Source organism: Rana temporaria, chromosome 12 (assembly GCF_905171775.1).
Source record: "Rana temporaria chromosome 12, aRanTem1.1, whole genome shotgun sequence".
NCBI lineage: Eukaryota > Metazoa > Chordata > Amphibia > Anura > Ranidae > Rana > Rana temporaria.
This window is the reverse complement of record NC_053500.1, coordinates 18323218-18339673: the sequence shown is the minus strand read 5'-3', so window position 1 is coordinate 18339673 and position 16456 is coordinate 18323218. Positions and strand designations below refer to the sequence as shown.

Below are 16456 nucleotides of genomic sequence, written 5' to 3'. Positions count from 1 at the left end.
CTACTGAAACTGGTCCGCGGACCAGTTTCCGCAGACATGTCCGACCGTGTGTAGGGCCTAGCGGACCGGATTCCTGGCCGAGCGGACAGGTTTCCAGCGGACAAAAGTTTCTTAGCATGCTAAGAAACTTGTCCGCTGGAAAGCTGTCCGTCGGACATGTCCGATGGTTAGTATGACTCATCCGACATGTCCAGCGGCCCGAAATCCCGCGCATGCGTCAAATTGATTCTGACTTCCGCGTCAGAGAACGTCGGTGTCGTATACGTCACTGCGTTCTCTGTCAGCGGGGATTTTGGTCTGATGGTGTGTACACACATGAGACCAAAACCTCCCAGCAGACATGTCCGATGAAAACGGTCCGCAGACCGTTTTCATCGGACATGTCTGGCCGTGTGTACAAGGCCTTATACTCCAGTATATACGGTACTCATAAATCAAAAAAAAAAAAAACTGTGGTGATGAAATACTCAAGAATCAAAACTTAAAGCGGAGTTCCGGCCACAATTTCACTTTTTAAATATAAATACCCCTGTAATACACAAGCTTAATGTATTCTAGTAAAGTTAGTCTGTAAACTAAGGTCCGTTTTGTTAGGTTGTTATAGCATTTAGACACTTTTAAAATAGAAATTGACTGGGGCCATCTTAAGTGTGGGCATCATGAAGCCAGACTGTATGACTTCCTGGATTTCAGCCTTGCAGATCTCGCACATGCTCAGTGCTGCACAAGCAGTGTAATAGGTTTCAATAGCAACAGGAGTGTCAGAGGAAGTTGACACTTCAGACTCCTGGAAAGTTACACCCACTACATTCCCAGGAGTCTGTGCGGTGTAGGTTAGAAAGCTTAAGCACCTAGGTGCAGGAAGAGGGAAGATTAACTATTCTGCCTAGCAACAACACTTTGAAGGCATCTAAAAAAAAAATGTTTTTTCTTAAAGGACTAATGACATTTTTTTAAAACTACTGATGTAAGGTTATATTTATGGGTGGAACTCCACTTTAAAAATTTTATAAAAACAGTGGTGATTAAATACTCATCAAAAATGTTAAAGGAAAAAAAAAAACAGTGGTGATAAAATACTCAACAATCAAAAAAAATTGCAAAAATTGTGGTGATCAAATAATCAAGACTCAAAAATTATTAAAAAAAAAAAAATTGTGGTGATGAAATACTCATAAATTAAAAAATAAAAATAGTGCTGATCAAATAATCTATTTAATTTGGGTACAGTTAAAATGGCACAGTGCAGAATAGCAAAGAATGCCCAGGTCATGAAGGGGCTAGAACCTTCCAGAGGTCAAGTTGTTAATAAATGGCTGTTGTTTATCTTACACAGTGCTTTAGCAAAAAATAAAAAAATGTCAGTTAGCGTTTACATACTGTCATTCTCAAAACTGGACTGCACTGTCCAAAACTTCTGATGCATGCAGGGCCCTTGCTTATGTGAAAAGAAACCTGCAAAATACCTAACGTGCCATTGTGTTGTGGGCTGATGGAAAGATTCTCTAGTGAGAACTTTGTAAAATATCTTAAGTCACGCTATAGTTGCAAATGGATGAGAATTTATCACACGGGCTCATTGTCAGAGCATGGTGCTGCCTAAAAGCGAAACTCCAATCCGTTTGAGGTCAAACGCAGTGCGATGGTTTTTTTTTTTAAGAATGAACAGATGGGAAAAGGCGGGAGGCCAACGCCTGTTTCTGCACTTGTGTCTTCATTTGATAGCACAGGAGCTCAGCATGGAGTCTTATCAACTTGTCCCATTTAATCCATGTAACTGCATGATATCACCAAGGGGTAAAAGAATGTAATTAAAGGGAAATATATTTTCTAATATGAGCATAGTTCATCCCCTCACAGTACCCACAGCTTATAAATCTTCTTTTTACATTAACCACTTGCTTACTGGGCACTTAAACCCCCCTCCTGCCCAGACCAATTTTCAGCTTTCAGCGCTGACTCACTTTGAATGACAATTGCGCGGTCATACAATGCTGTACCCAAATGACATTTTTATAAAAAAAAAAAAAAAATGGTGGTATTTGATCACCTTCTGTGGTTTTTATTTTTTGTTAAAAGAAATTAAAAATACATTTCTTTTTTTATATTTTGTTATAAAAAATTTCAAACGGGTAATTTTCTCCTTCATTGATGTATGCTGATGAGGCTGCACTCATGGGCACCAATGGGCTGCACTGATAGGCAGCAATGGGCTGCACTGAAGGGCACTGGTGGGCACTGATAGGCGGCACTGGTGGGCACTGATAAGGCAGCACTGGTGGGCATTGCAAGGTGACACAGAGGTGGCACTGAAGGGCATTGACACGTAGCACTGGTGGGCATTGATAAGTGGCATTGATAGGTGGCACCGATGGGTGGCAGCGATGGGCACTGCTAGGTGGCACTAATGAGGCACTGATTGGCACCACTGGTGGGCATTGATAGGTGGCACCGATGGGTGGCAGCGATGGGCACTGATGGGTGGCAGTAATGTGCACTGCTAGGTGGCACTAATGAGGCACTGATTGGCACCACTGGTGGGCATTGATAGATGGCTCTTGTGGGCATTGATAGGTAGCGCTGGTGGGCACTGTGGACACTTGCAGGGGGTACTGGTGGCACAGAGGAGGCAGATGTGCCTCCTTCCTCTTGGAGACCGATGTCCCTTTCATAAGCCGGTGATCTGCTTTTTTTTTTTTCTCACGCTCTCAGCGTAAGGAGAAAAAAAACAATTACTGTCTTTTGTTTACATCACGTGATCAGCTGTCATTGGCTGACAGCTGATCAAGGGGCCGGGACCCTGCAGGGGCGCGCGGAGCGTGAGAAGGGGAGGTCTATTGATGTCCTCCCGGCATTTGGGGTCCGCGCTGTAGCCGTCATTCAGCTATAGCGCGGGTGCCAAGTGGTTAACATACTGCCACTATTTACCTTTTTGGATGATCTGTATACCACGGTTACATGATATACTGCACAGTTTCTCCAGTGCTGACAGTTCAGGTAGGAGGAGATTTCCACTTAAGCCTGTATACACGCCCACATGTGTGATGCCAATATCATGTGACCTGGCTAGCTCAGCTCAACAAGGAAATATTCTCTACAGCATGAAAGACACAACTGAGCATGTGCAGGTTGGCTACCCTGCCTGTGTTAGCTGGTCTTCCCCAGATAGACAGTGCAGGAGGGGACGATCTGTGCATAAAGGATAAAACAGCCTTTTTACACAGAGGATTAACCCCTTAAGTTCCACAGTGAGTATAACAAGCATGCTATGCTGCATATACAGAATTATTTTACTGTTGTGGGTTTGGTAACACTTTAAAGTAAACCTCAAAAAAATGGCAAGATTTCTTTCAGCAGTTGGGTCTTGTCTGCACATCACAGTCGGTGGAGTTGGGAATCCCCTTCCCATTGTCTTGGAATTAGGTGTTCCCAGGTAATAGTGTAGTAGACGGGTCGATGAGAAAGCTGTGTTCCCTGTATGTATTCCTATAGTGTGTACACCGTGATGATTTCCTGTGGAGTAGCATAGGCTGATGATTTGTTTCCTTCTTTCATACAGGCTACTTGGTGGTTCCTGCTGGGGGTGGCGGAACCTTCCTGGGGGGATTCATAGTGAACAAACTGAAATTGCACTGCTCAGGAATCATCAGGTTCTGTGTCCTGTGTACTGTATTCAGTCTTATGTCAGTCTTCATCTTCCTCATCAGCTGTCCTAACTTGCCCATGGCTGGAGTCACCGCTCCCTACCCTGACAGGTACTCTTTGTTACTAATCATGACTAATCCTGCTGAACAATGAATTACTAAAGGCAATTAGACTGTGCACTTTGCAATGTGGAGTTGCACTCTGTAAGTGCAGTTGCTCCAGAACAGTAAATGAGCAGAAGCTCTTCTGACTCCCGTCATCCAATCATGTGTTTTTTTTCCTTGCATGCTTTGCAAAGTAAAGACGTACCTCATTTATTAAAGCGGAGTTGCGCCGAAAAATAAATAAATTAATTTAAAAAAATGCTAATTGTGGTTGGAACTCCGCTTTAAGAATTTGAATTGGCCAGGTGAAAATTGACAGAACGGATATTCCATCCAATCAGAGGCAGTCATTGTCCTGGTGCTACGGCTGTCTGAATACAATAGACAGCCAGGTAGATTCCTCCATCCAGGCTGTTTAACTTGGATGGTGGGATTTCTCTCATTTCGCCTTTGGAGCTCAATGTGAGAAAATTCTATTTACACTAGGCCGCCGCAACTTACTGGAGCAAGTGCCTTATTCTCCAAGCACTTGCTCCGTAATTTGCGGCGGCGTGGTGTAAATGGCCCGGCGTAGCCCCACGTAATTCAAAGGGGGCGGCTTGTGTTTAAATTAAGCGCGCCCCCGTGCCGAACGAATTGCGCATGCGCCGGCCTTAAACGTAGGCCACTGCGCATGCTCCGTAGTACGCCGCAAATACATTGGTTGCGACGTGAACGTAATTAACGCACAGCCCTATTCCCGACGAGTTACGTAAACGACGGAAAAGCCCGACGCTGTCCCGACGGCCATATTTAACATGGCATACAGCGGACCGACGTAAGGTTACCCCTCATATAGCAGGGGTAACCTTACGCTAATGGAAACGACGTAAACTACGGCGAATCGGCGCAAAAACGTTTGGGTATCGGCTCATTTGCATATGCGACGCTAAAATCAACGTAAAAGCCACCTAGCGGCCAGCGTAGTATTGCATTTAGGATCCGACGGTGTAAATGATTTACACCAGTCGGATCCTAGCATAATTTCGGCGTATCTTGTTTTGAGAATACAAAACAATGATACGCCGGCGGGATTTTCGAATTACGCCGGTGTATCTGTAGATACACCGGCGTAATTCTTTTGAGAATCTGGCCCTAAATGTGTATGGCTAGCCTTAAAGTGGAACTTAGGTCAGAAAAAGTCCTGATAGATTACTTTGGGCTGGTGCTTTTTCAGGTATAGCCATGTAAAAAATAAAAAAATAAGAGCCTATACAGTTTAAAATCCAGTAATACACTGTCTCACTCCACTTTGCACATGCTCAGTTGCTCTCTATTACTAGCAATGTTCCGTGTAAGATTTACTGCTGCTTAGGGGTTCATACAAGCAGATGACGTCAATGGAGTAATCTGTTATTAAAAAATATATATAATTGTATGGGCAGCTTTTCAGGTGTAATCTCATTGTCCCTTGTGTTTTCTCTGCAGTGTCCTCTTAGAGAGCGACCTCAACCTCTCCTCTGTCTGTAATGCCGGGTGCCGCTGTTCTCAGGATCTTTACAGTCCTGTCTGCGGAGCCGATAATGTCATGTACTATTCTGCTTGCTATGCAGGCTGCTCAGGACGTTATGTGGACCATGGTAATGGCAGAAAGGTAATTATGTATTTTTTTATATGTATAGAAGAAACTGACATGCAGCTCAGTCTGCTAATGGGCAGAATTACCCACTCACTTCTCATAGTGTTCAGAGATTTAAAAACAGAAGGCGTAAAGGGGAAGATTCACTGAAACTGGAGCACACTTTGGGCTGGATTCAGGTACATCCGCGCATTTTTATGGCGGCGCAGCGTATCGTATTTACGCTACGCCGCCGTAAGTCAGTGAGGCAAGTGCTGTATTCACAAAGCACTTGCCTCCTAAGTTACGGTGGCGTAGCGTAAATGGGGCCGGCGTAAGCGCGCGTAATTCAAATGATGAGGGGGCGTGTTTTATGTTAATTATTGGTGACCCGGCGTGATTGACGGCGCATGCGTCGTCCGTGGAATTTCCCAGTGTGCATTGCTCCAAAGTACGCCGCAAGGACGTCATTGCTTTTGACGTGAACATAAATTACGTCCAGCCCTATTCGCGAACGTCTTACGCAAACGACGTAAAAAATTCAAAATTCGAAGCTGAAATGACGACCATACTTAACATTGCGTACGCCTCATAGAAGCAGGAGCAACGGAAAGCCTTACGCAAACGACGTAAAAAAAAATCCACCGGGCGCACGTACGTTTGTGAATCGGCATATCTAGGTCATTTGCATATTCTACACCGAAAACTACTGAAGTGCCACCTAGCGGCCAGCGTAAATATGCAACTAAGATACGACGGCGTAAGAGACTTACGCCACTCGTATCTTAGCCTAATTTAAGCGTATCTGGTTTCCAGAATACGCCTACATTTACGACGGCGTGGATTCAGGGTTACGATGGCGTATCTACTGATATGCCGGCGTAACTCTCTCTGAGTCTAGCCCAGAATCTGGTGCAGCTGTGCAGATTTTAGCCAATCAGCTTCTAACTGTAGCTTGTTCAATTAAGCTTTGGCAATAAAACCTGGCAGCTGATTGGTCTCCAGATTTAGCATGCTCCAGTTTTAGTAAATCCCCTCCCCTACATATGTAATGTGTAAATTGACAGGTAGACAGCATTTTGACTGTATGCATAAAAAAAAAAAAAAAAACTTTTTATGGTTTGGAGACTGTGGCTGTGAAATTTAGCCTACCGAGGTTCGAACAATGTCCCTCTTCTTTTTTTTTTTAGAGGAGAAGGGTTAGTAAATCTGTAGGTATTTTAGCGCCAATTCCCCTTTGGGGGTATTTAGCCTTGGTTCACACTGACTGCGGGTTAGAAACCGTTCAGTTGAACTCGCACGATTTCATACCCGCATATCAGTCCGACTTGGGCGATTTGACCGACATCTGTGCGGGTTCCTGCAAAGATGTCTATACAAATCGCAAATCAAAGTCTCCAAAAGTAGTACAGGAACTACTTTTGGAAATCAGTGTGGCACCACAAAGTCAGACGGTGTCGGTGCCATTACCAGCAATAGCTGCCGATTTGACATGTCAAATCGCATGCCAAATCGCCCCGATGTGAACGTGCGTTTAATCTCACTTCCTGTCTCAGGGAGTAGGGACTGCTGATCCAGTGCTTCGGTCTAGGCCCTCTTACCCCCGGTCTTGTTGCCCCTCACGCTGCCGATGTAGGGCTAGATTCAGCAATGATTTGCGCCGGCGTATCTTCTTTCTGTATTCAGAAAGCAAGATACGCCGAAATTAGCCTAAGATCCGACTGGCGTAAGTCTACAACACCATTTAGACACCCACAAACTTCTGCATCCACTACAATTGGGTTTCCGTCCAGGACACGGGAAGGAAACATCGCTTCTCAAAATATGGGATGACGCTCTCGAAGCAGCAGACAGTGAAATCTTGTCTCCTGATACTGCTGGACCTTAGTGCTGCAGCCTTTGACACTGTAGACCACAAACTGTTGCTAACCCGCCTCACAGAGGTAGCTGGAGTTGCAGACTCAGATCTACCCTGGTTTTCCTCATTCCTGGAAAAACTATCCCAGACAGTAAAACTAGGACCTTTCACGTCTGAATCACGTAGCGTGTCTTGCGGAGTCCCCCAGGGATCACCCCTATCGCCCAGACTTTTCACTATTTACCTCCGCCCACTCTTAAAAATTATTAGTAACCAAGGCCTTCTCTATCAATTAGAACAATGCCTCCAATACCGACCAATTGTGAGTGCGGCCGATATTCACTTTTTTTGAAGCATCAGTATTGGTCACAAACCTATTGATGTTACCGATATTGCTTCAAGGGGTTCTACCTGGGTGATGCATTCAGCTGCAGACACCACCTTGGTACCGTTGGACGGTTGGCTTTCTTGTTATAACAACCAATGTGGCTCAGCAGCCGTTTGGCTGTTATTTCAAGCAGCGGAAGGGGACCTCCCGCCACCACTCCGCCCGGGTCTTCAGTCCCAACGGGAAGCCCAGGCAACCAGCTGGCACATCTGCCAGGTGGCCAGCGACCCGAACAAAGCCAGTTGTTTTTTTTTTTTTTTGGGTCTCGGATCTAGTAACCCAGAAGCAATGTCATGACATCACTTCCGGATTACTGGCATCTTAAAGGCGCCAGTTTTAAAAAATAGAAAGTATTAAAAAATGCAGATATTCACGTTTTGAATACTTTTAAGTGTAGAGGAGGGGTTTGGGATCTTATATAGACCCCCGATCTCTCCATAAAGAGTACCTGTCACTGCTATTTACTATCACAGGGGATGTTTACATTTCTTCTGACAGCAATAAAAGTGCTAAAAAAATTTTTTTTTTTTTCAAGGACAGTGTAAAATAAAAGGTTTTAGTCCTCATGCACACTGGACAGGTTTGGACATTTTTACAGCAGCTGTTTTTGTTTCAGATGTTTTTTCCTACAGTCAATAAACTCCCCATCATGTTATCCTATGTGTTCATGCACGCATAGGCTGTTATTAGCAGTATTTGTCTGGGGCAATTTCTTGGCTTTAAAAAGAACTCAAAATGAGTGGGTTCTAAGAGGAGTTTTTTAGCTGTTTTCAGCTGTAAAAATGCTATAACGTCAAAAAATGCAGATAAACGCTCAAATACTTAAATTGATCAATTAAAAAGAAAAACACTAAAAAAACGCTAACGTGGAAAAACGCTGATAAACGCTAAAAAACCCTATTGCAGAAGCACTGAAAAACTCACTGCATTCTATCTACTGCCATTTTTGTACCGTTTTTTTAACTTCCACTGTGCATGAGGTCTAAATCTGCAGAATATTGGCACCTGATATTGGCTATCGACCTGAAAGGCAGCCGAAAAATTGGTATCGGCACATAAAAACGATATTGGTCGACCCCTATTGAAACCGACCTCAGATTTGACTCCACTAACGCTTCGAAAATTCTACTAATGTGAACCCAGCATTGGAGTACGTTATTTTCTGTATCTACTATATATTTGCGGCTGTCAGAGGATACAATCTAATTTATCTTATTTATTATACTGAATTATATTATATACTGTATTATATTATAATATATTATACTGAAGTTGGCAATCTTTTTTTTTTATTCTTTTAGGTGTATGAAAACTGCAGTTGTGTGGCCTCTAATATCTCTGTGATGGGGGCGCAGGCGGTAGCGGGAAAATGCTCTTCCTCTTGCAAAAAGATGTCGCTGCTCCTGGTGTTTACATTCTCCATTATACTGTTTACATTCCTGTGCAGCATTCCTGCACTCACTGCAACGTTACGGTATGAACCTTATCATTCAATTTATCCAGGTCCTGTTCATGTAGCAGAGACCTACACCGATCAGCTATAACATTATGATCACTCACCTAATATTGAGTAGGTCCCCCTTTTGCTGCCAAAACAGCCCTGACCCATTGAGGTCAGGTGAGGTTATATATACACCTATGATAACAATTATAGACCCTTAGGCCCAGATTCTCAAAGACTTACGACGGCGTATCTCCAGATACGCCGTCGTAAGTCCGAATGGCCGCCGTCGTATTTATGCGCCTGATTCATAGAATCAGTTACGCATAGATTTGGCCAAGATACGAGCGGTGTAAGTCTCCTACGCCGTCGTATCTTGGGGTGCATATTTACGCTGGCCGCTAGGTGGCGCTTCCGTTGATTTCCAGGTCGAATATGTAAATGAGCGAGATACGCCGATTCACAAACGTATGTACGCCCGTCTTAATTAGTTACGCCGTTTACGTAAGACATGCGCCGGCGTAAAGATAAAGCTGGTCTCTAGGTGGCGCAGCCCATGCAAGGTATGGACGTCGGAACAAGCGTGTCTTTTTACGTCGTTTACGTAAGTCGTTCGTGAATGGGGCTGTGCGTAGGTTACTTTCACGTCACAGGCATTGAGCCGGCGTATCTTTGGGCGTAAATACGACGTGATACTGAGCATGCGTGCGCATGCGCCGTTCGTTCAGCCATGCATCCACATGGGGTCACGCTTAATTTAAATACAACACGCCCACGACCTGCCTACTTTGAATTACGCGCGCTTACGCCGGCAGATTTACGCTACACCGCCGTAACTTAGGACGCAAGTGCTTTGTGAATACAGCACTTGTCTCTCTAAGTAGCGGTGGCGTAGCGTAAATAAGATACGCTACGCCCGCACAACGTAAAGCCGCCCTACGTGAATCTAGGCCATAATTTTTTTGTAAGTAGGCAATATTACTAAATCTGCAGGGGATCAAATAATAATTTTTGCCACTGTATAGTCTTGTATGGTGTATTAAAATGTATTTAAGGACAGCTGTGCTAATGGAATCTACTTTAGAGTTTGTTGTGTAGGTTGGAGTTCTTCTATAAGTGTTTTTCATTTTCTTCCCTGTAACATGGCTCCGTGTTGTTGTAGGTGTGTACCGGACAGTCAGCGTTCCTTTGCACTCGGGATTCAGTGGATATTAGTGCGAACATTAGGTATGCTATGACAAGAAGCACTTAGCTAATGTATTCAATAACCTCGCTGATAGGCTTCCTGCATTTCATTATCTCCCATCTCTGCTGTTCACTAAGTAACCAGCTTTCCCTATAAAACACCATTAATGGCTACAGCTTAACTGGTAAAGTGGGCTTTGGATGGGACAAGATTTATGGCTTTTTATAAATCCTTTCAAGCTTTCCTGTAGCTCCCAATTTTAAAGTAGATCTGTTCAGATGGGAGGTAAAATTATGGCATTCTAGTGCTGATTAAAACAATTGTGTTTACCTCGTACATTCATATTGCCAGCAGCCAGTTGGGGAGGGATTGGGAGTCTTCTGTTTGAAGCCAAACTCCAGGCTTTTCTAGTTTTGGATGCAGTGGGAAAGGTTGCTCCTTTGTCTCTAACCCTCCTGTTGTGTTAGCAACAGGGCAGCAATAAAACCTGACAGGGATTCTAACCCTTACCTACTCATTCATCAAAAAGGTTTGCATGGCCCCACCCCCTCCTCCACTGCCACATTTGGCACTTTTTGGGGCTGAGTGGGTACCTGGTCTTGACAGGTACCTGCTCCCAATTCCAGGTCAGATCGCCTGTGATCTACTGTATGAGGATGTTTGCCCCCCCCCGGTACAGCCTTCTAGGACACACACAGATCCCAGAAGACTGCAGGACTATTCACAAAATGCAGCATGGCTCAGTAGGAAACCAGATGTGAAGCCGGAAGGCTTTACTGACGAGTTCCCTTATCTAAGATGCCTGCACCCGAAAACGATTGATTAATCTGCTCGGGTGCGGGCATTGCTGGATCCCTGGACAGGTAAGTGTCCTTATATTAAAAGTCAACCGCTACAATATTTGTAGCGGCTTACGTTTAATTTTTTTTGGGGGGGGGGAACTGGAGCACCCCTTTAAGCTAGTAAATGAACTGCAGCATCTCCAGGAGCTCTTTTCTTAATAACACCACTGTGCATTGTTTATAGCTTATCTGGTGCCAGAGGTCGCTGCTTTGATATGCAGATGCTATGAGCTATAGAAATGAATGAAAAAGACGTCAAGATATAGACCAGCCAATTACAGTTATGTTCTTATAGGTCAGGGATATGCAATTAGCGGACCTCCAGCTGTTCCAGAACCACAAGTCCCATGAGGCATAGCAATACTCCTGACAGCCACAAGCATGACACCCAGAGGCAGAGGCATGATGGGACTTGTAGTTTTGCAACAGCTGGAGGTCCGCTAATTGCTTATCCCTGTTATAGGTGGATTCAGAAAGACTTAGGCTGGCGTATCAGTAGACACGCCAGCCTAAGTCTGAATGGGCGCCGGCGCTAATTTAAGCGTATTCTGGAAATCAGATACGCTTAAATTAGGCTCAGATACGAGCAGCGTAAGTGTCTTACACCGTCGTATCCTAAAGTGCAATATTTAGGCTGACCGCTAGGTGGCGCTTCCATTGCGGTCGGCGTAGAATATGTAAATGACTAGATACGCCTATTCAAGAACATACGCCCGGCCGACGCAGTACAGATAGGCCGTTTACGCAACGCATTATCAGGCCTAAAGTTATTCCATTAAATAGCTGGAATAGTAATGTTAAGTATGGCCGTCGTTCCCGCGTCGAAATTCGAAAATGTTACGCCGTTTGCGTAAGTCGTCCGTGAATAGGGATTTACGTCATTTACGTCCACGTCGAAACCAATAGGACCGTGCGGCGTACTTTGCCGCAATGCACACTGGGATATGTAGGCGGACGGCGCATGCATCGTTCGTAAAATATGTCAATCACGCAAGGTCACCGTCCATTACCATAAAACACGCCCCCTCAGCTAAATTTGAATTAGGCGCCATTACGCCCGCCCGATTTACGCTACGCCGCCGTAACTTAGCAGGCAAGTACTTTGTGAATACAGTACTTGCCTTGCAAACTAACGGCGGCGTAGTGTAAATGCCATACGCTACGCCGCCGCAACTATGCGCCCGCCTACCTTAATCCACCTATTAGAACCTAAATGGCAGCTGAGCCAGTCGCACAACCTCATTGTTAGCAGTATTCCAGGGTCAGGAAACGGCAGACTCTTGCACTGCATAGTCGCTTTGGCTTTGATAGGTAACATTCATCTTTACAGGTTCCCCTGCTAATGCCATAGTTCCATCACTCCATTATTTTATTTATCCAAAGTTGTACAACGCTCACATCTTCTAAAGTGCTTTACAAAGTAAAATAATTATTCATATTGGTCCCGGACCCTGACGGGATTACAAAGAAATGTCCCTACAATAGTCATGCATGCAGTTTAGGGTAAAGTAGGAACGAGCCAATTTACTCTACACTAAGGAAGAGCTTGGAGATAATATATAGCCTCCATGCATATAGTTCTTGGTGGATACAGAAACCTGGACCCCAGAGATACCAGGCAACATGGCTACCCACAAAACCACCACCGCTGCCTCAGGCCTCGTACACACGACCGAGTTTCTCGGCAAAAACCAGCAAGAAACTTGCTGGGAGATATTTTTTGGCCGAGGAAACCGGTCGTGTGTACATTTTTGTAGAGGAAACTGTCGAGAAACTCCACGAGCTAAAAAGAGAGCAAGTTCTCTATTTCCTTGACGGGAATGGAGAAAATTGGCTTGTCGAGATCCTCGACAGCCTAACAAGGAACTCAACGAGCAAAACAATGTGTTTCGCCCGTCGAGTTCCTCGGTCGTGTGTACGAGGCTTCACAGTGGTTAGCATCAGCCATACACTTGTGTTAGATCAGGTAAAGGCCAATAACAATGACAGCAATAAAGTACATACAGCAGTAACTTTTTGCAATAATTTCCTTTTCTTTTTCAGGTGGGATCCCTGGACCAATTGCCTTTGGGTCGATGATTGACATTTCCTGCCAGCTCTGGCAGAACCAAAGTGGAGAAAAGGGCTCCTGTTACATGTACCAAAACTCAGCCATGAGCAGGTACATGCTCATCGCTGGTCTTGTTTACAAGGTGAGCGAAGGGTTAATGTGAGCTGCCCTTATGTCCAGAACAATTGGCCCTTATTTCAGCCATAGATGGTTTGAATCTCAGCTGATTCAGCAGGGACCGGCTCAGATTTGAACCTATCATTGGGCAGGCTGATTGCACCCAAGTCGCTCCATCGATCGACTTGGGTACAACGAGCATGTCGGATTTTTACATGCGATTATTGCCAGCGGGGGAATCAAGCAATTTTCTTTACTGCAACCCGTGGTTTAAGCCCACCAGCTACCCCTTTAGGGTGTGTTAACACCACTGATCCGAACAAGCCTGAGCTCATCCCTTACCCAGCACATACAGTTGTGCTCATAAGTTTACACACCCTGGCAGAATTTATGATTTCTTGGCCATTTTTCAGAGAATATGAATGATAACACAAAAACTTTTCTTTCACTCATGGTTAGTGTTTGGCTGAAGCCATTTATTATCAATCAACTGTGTTTACTCTTTTAAAATTTATAATGGCAACAGAAACTACCCAAATGATCCTGATCAAAAGTTTACATACCCCAGTTCCTAATACCGTGTATTGCCCCCTTTAACATCAATGACAGCTTGAAGTCTTTTGTGGTATTTGTGGATGAGGCTCTTTATCTTCTCAGATGGTAAAGCTGCCCATTCCTCTTGGCAAAAAGTCTCCAGTTCCTGTAAATTCTTGGGCTGTCTTGCATGAACGGCACGTTTGAGATCTCCCCATAGTGGTTCAATGATATTGAGATCAGGAGATTGAGATGGCCACTCCAGAACCTTCACTTTATTCTGCTGTAGCCAATGATAGGTCAATTCGGCTTTGTATTTTGGATCATTGACATGTTGAAATGTCCAAGTACGTCCCATGCGCAGCTTCCTGGCTGATGAATGCAAATGTTCCTTCAGTATTTTTTGATAACATCTTGCCATCAATTTTGACCAGATTTCCTGTCCCTTTGTAGCTCACACATCCGCAAAACATCAGCAATCCACCTCCGTGTTTCACAGTAGGAACGGTGTACCTTTCATCATAGGCCTTGTTGATGACTCCTCTCCAAATGTAGCATTTATGATTGTGGCCAAAAAGCTCACTTTTGGTCTCATCACTCCAAATTACTTTGTGGCAGAAGGTTTGAGGCTTGTCTCTGTGCTGTTTGGCTTATTGTAAGCGGGATACTTCGTGGCATTTGCATAGTAATGGCTTTCTTTTGGCGACTCGACCATGCAGCCCATCTTTCTTCAAGTGCCTTGTTATTGTGCATCTTGAAACAGCCACACTACATGTTTTCAGAGCGTCCCGTATTTCACCTGAAGTTATTTGTGGGTTTTTCTTTGCATCCCGAACAATTTTCCTGGCAGTTGTGGCTGAAATTTTAGTTGGTCTACCTGACCGTGGTTTGGTTTCAACAGAATCCCTCATTTTCCACTTCTTGATTAGAGTTTGAACACTGCTGATTAGCATTCTCAATTCCTTGGATATCTTTTATATCCCTTTCCTGTTTTATACAGTTCAACTACATTTTTCCTGCAGATCCTTTGACAATTCTTTTACTTTCCCCATGACTCAGAATCCAGAAACATCCGTGTGGCACTGGATGAAAGTTGCAAGGGTCTGTCAGTAGTCCAGAAACACATTGACCTTTTATACACACACACACACACACACACATTAATTACAAGCAAACAGATCACAGGTGGGGATGGTTACCTTCAATAGCCATTCAACCCCCTTTGTGTCAACTTGTGTGTATGTTATCAGGCCAAAATCCCCAGGGTATGTAAACTTTTGATCAGGGTCATTTGGGTAGTTTCTGTTGTCATTATGATTTAAAAAGAGTAAACACAGTTGATTGATAATAAATGGCTTCAGCCAAACACTAACCATGAGTGAAAGAACATTTGTGTTATCTCTTTATATTCTCTGACTAGAGATGAGCTTGTATTTGTTCTGAACAGAGTTTGGTCCAAGAAGTCAGCTGTCATTCCAGGCCCTGTCTCTTCCCACCTCTATCCAAAGCCAAATAAAAAGAAGTTGATGTTTGATCTATAAAAATAAAAAAACTACAAAGTTAAAGGTGAAGTTGCCCTTTACTTATGCTAAACCTTTCTTGTTTTGGCAGGTGATTGGACTAGTTTTCTTTTTGCTCGCTCTCTTGCTCTATAAACCTCCACCGGTCTCTCCAGTCATTACTGTGGACAAAGCATCCAATGAGCATTCAGAAAGACCTTGCCAGGGGGAAGCCGCAGTGACATCACCAGACATGCCCTCCTGAGGCTCCCCACCGCCTACCAATCGCATCTGCACTTGCTCAGCTGCCTTGACGTATTGCACAGTCCTACAATCATCATCATCTGCTGCAGGTTTTTAGACTTTGTCCTGTTTAGGAAGGAAGGGCTATTCGAAGTACTGCAGCAACCCACCGCATACAATTCAGAACACAACTTACGTTTTATACTGAATGCCAAGACGCGCTGAAGGTAGCACAATAATCTCTGTTCTTCAACTTTCATTCTGGGCACAGGAAGCACATTCGGTGGCACACAGTTTCAGTATGTACGTCTATGCAGCGTGTTCCTAATGTCATTTATTTATGCTAATATTTTATTGCAAATTTATCAGTAATATTTTTCATACTACTATACAGGGATACATCTTTCTCATAAGAAGAAAATGTATATTCATTCCAGTTTCTGATTGCCAGATGCCAACAGACATCGCAGGCCATGCAACTTGAACAGTATTTTTACATGACTTTTAGTGGAATCAGATTTCAGTTCAGCTTTTTTTTTTAAAGGTTTATGCACATAGCTGTTTTTGAAAATCCCGGGGGAAACCTTTGCATTGGGCACTAAAAAATCAGCATAGTAAATAGGTGTCAGGCCTCGTACACACGGCCGAGGAACTCGACGTGCCAAACACATCGAGTTCCTCGGCCAGTTCAGTCCTGGAGCCGCCGAGGACCTCGGCGGGCCGAGTTCTCCCATAGAACAACGAGGAAATAGAGAACATGTTCTCTATTTCCTCGCCGAGGTCCTCGTCGGCTTCCTCGGCCGAAAGTGTACACACGGCCGGGTTTCTCGGCAGAATTCAGCCAGAAACTCGGTCGGAAGCTGAATTCTGCCGAGGAAACTGGTCGTGTGTACGGGGCCAAAGAAGGTTTGCCTGGAGCAGTACAAGGGCTTAGAGAATAACACAGTAGCTT

The 16456-nt window shown here is 44.3% G+C and overlaps 1 protein-coding gene across 1 annotated transcript in view; it reads left to right on the top strand.

The window, feature by feature from the left end:
• Positions 1-16125, top strand: part of SLCO4A1 (solute carrier organic anion transporter family member 4A1) — a 50121-nt gene extending 33996 nt beyond the window's left edge. Inside the window, exons 7-12 of the mRNA XM_040330459.1 lie at positions 3560-3755; positions 5217-5382; positions 8894-9066; positions 10196-10260; positions 13105-13253; positions 15374-16125. Coding sequence (XP_040186393.1) covers positions 3560-3755; positions 5217-5382; positions 8894-9066; positions 10196-10260; positions 13105-13253; positions 15374-15526 — 902 coding nt within the window. The 3' untranslated portion in view covers positions 15527-16125. The remainder of the gene's footprint in view (positions 1-3559; positions 3756-5216; positions 5383-8893; positions 9067-10195; positions 10261-13104; positions 13254-15373) is intronic.
• Positions 16126-16456: the final 331 nt, after the last annotated feature.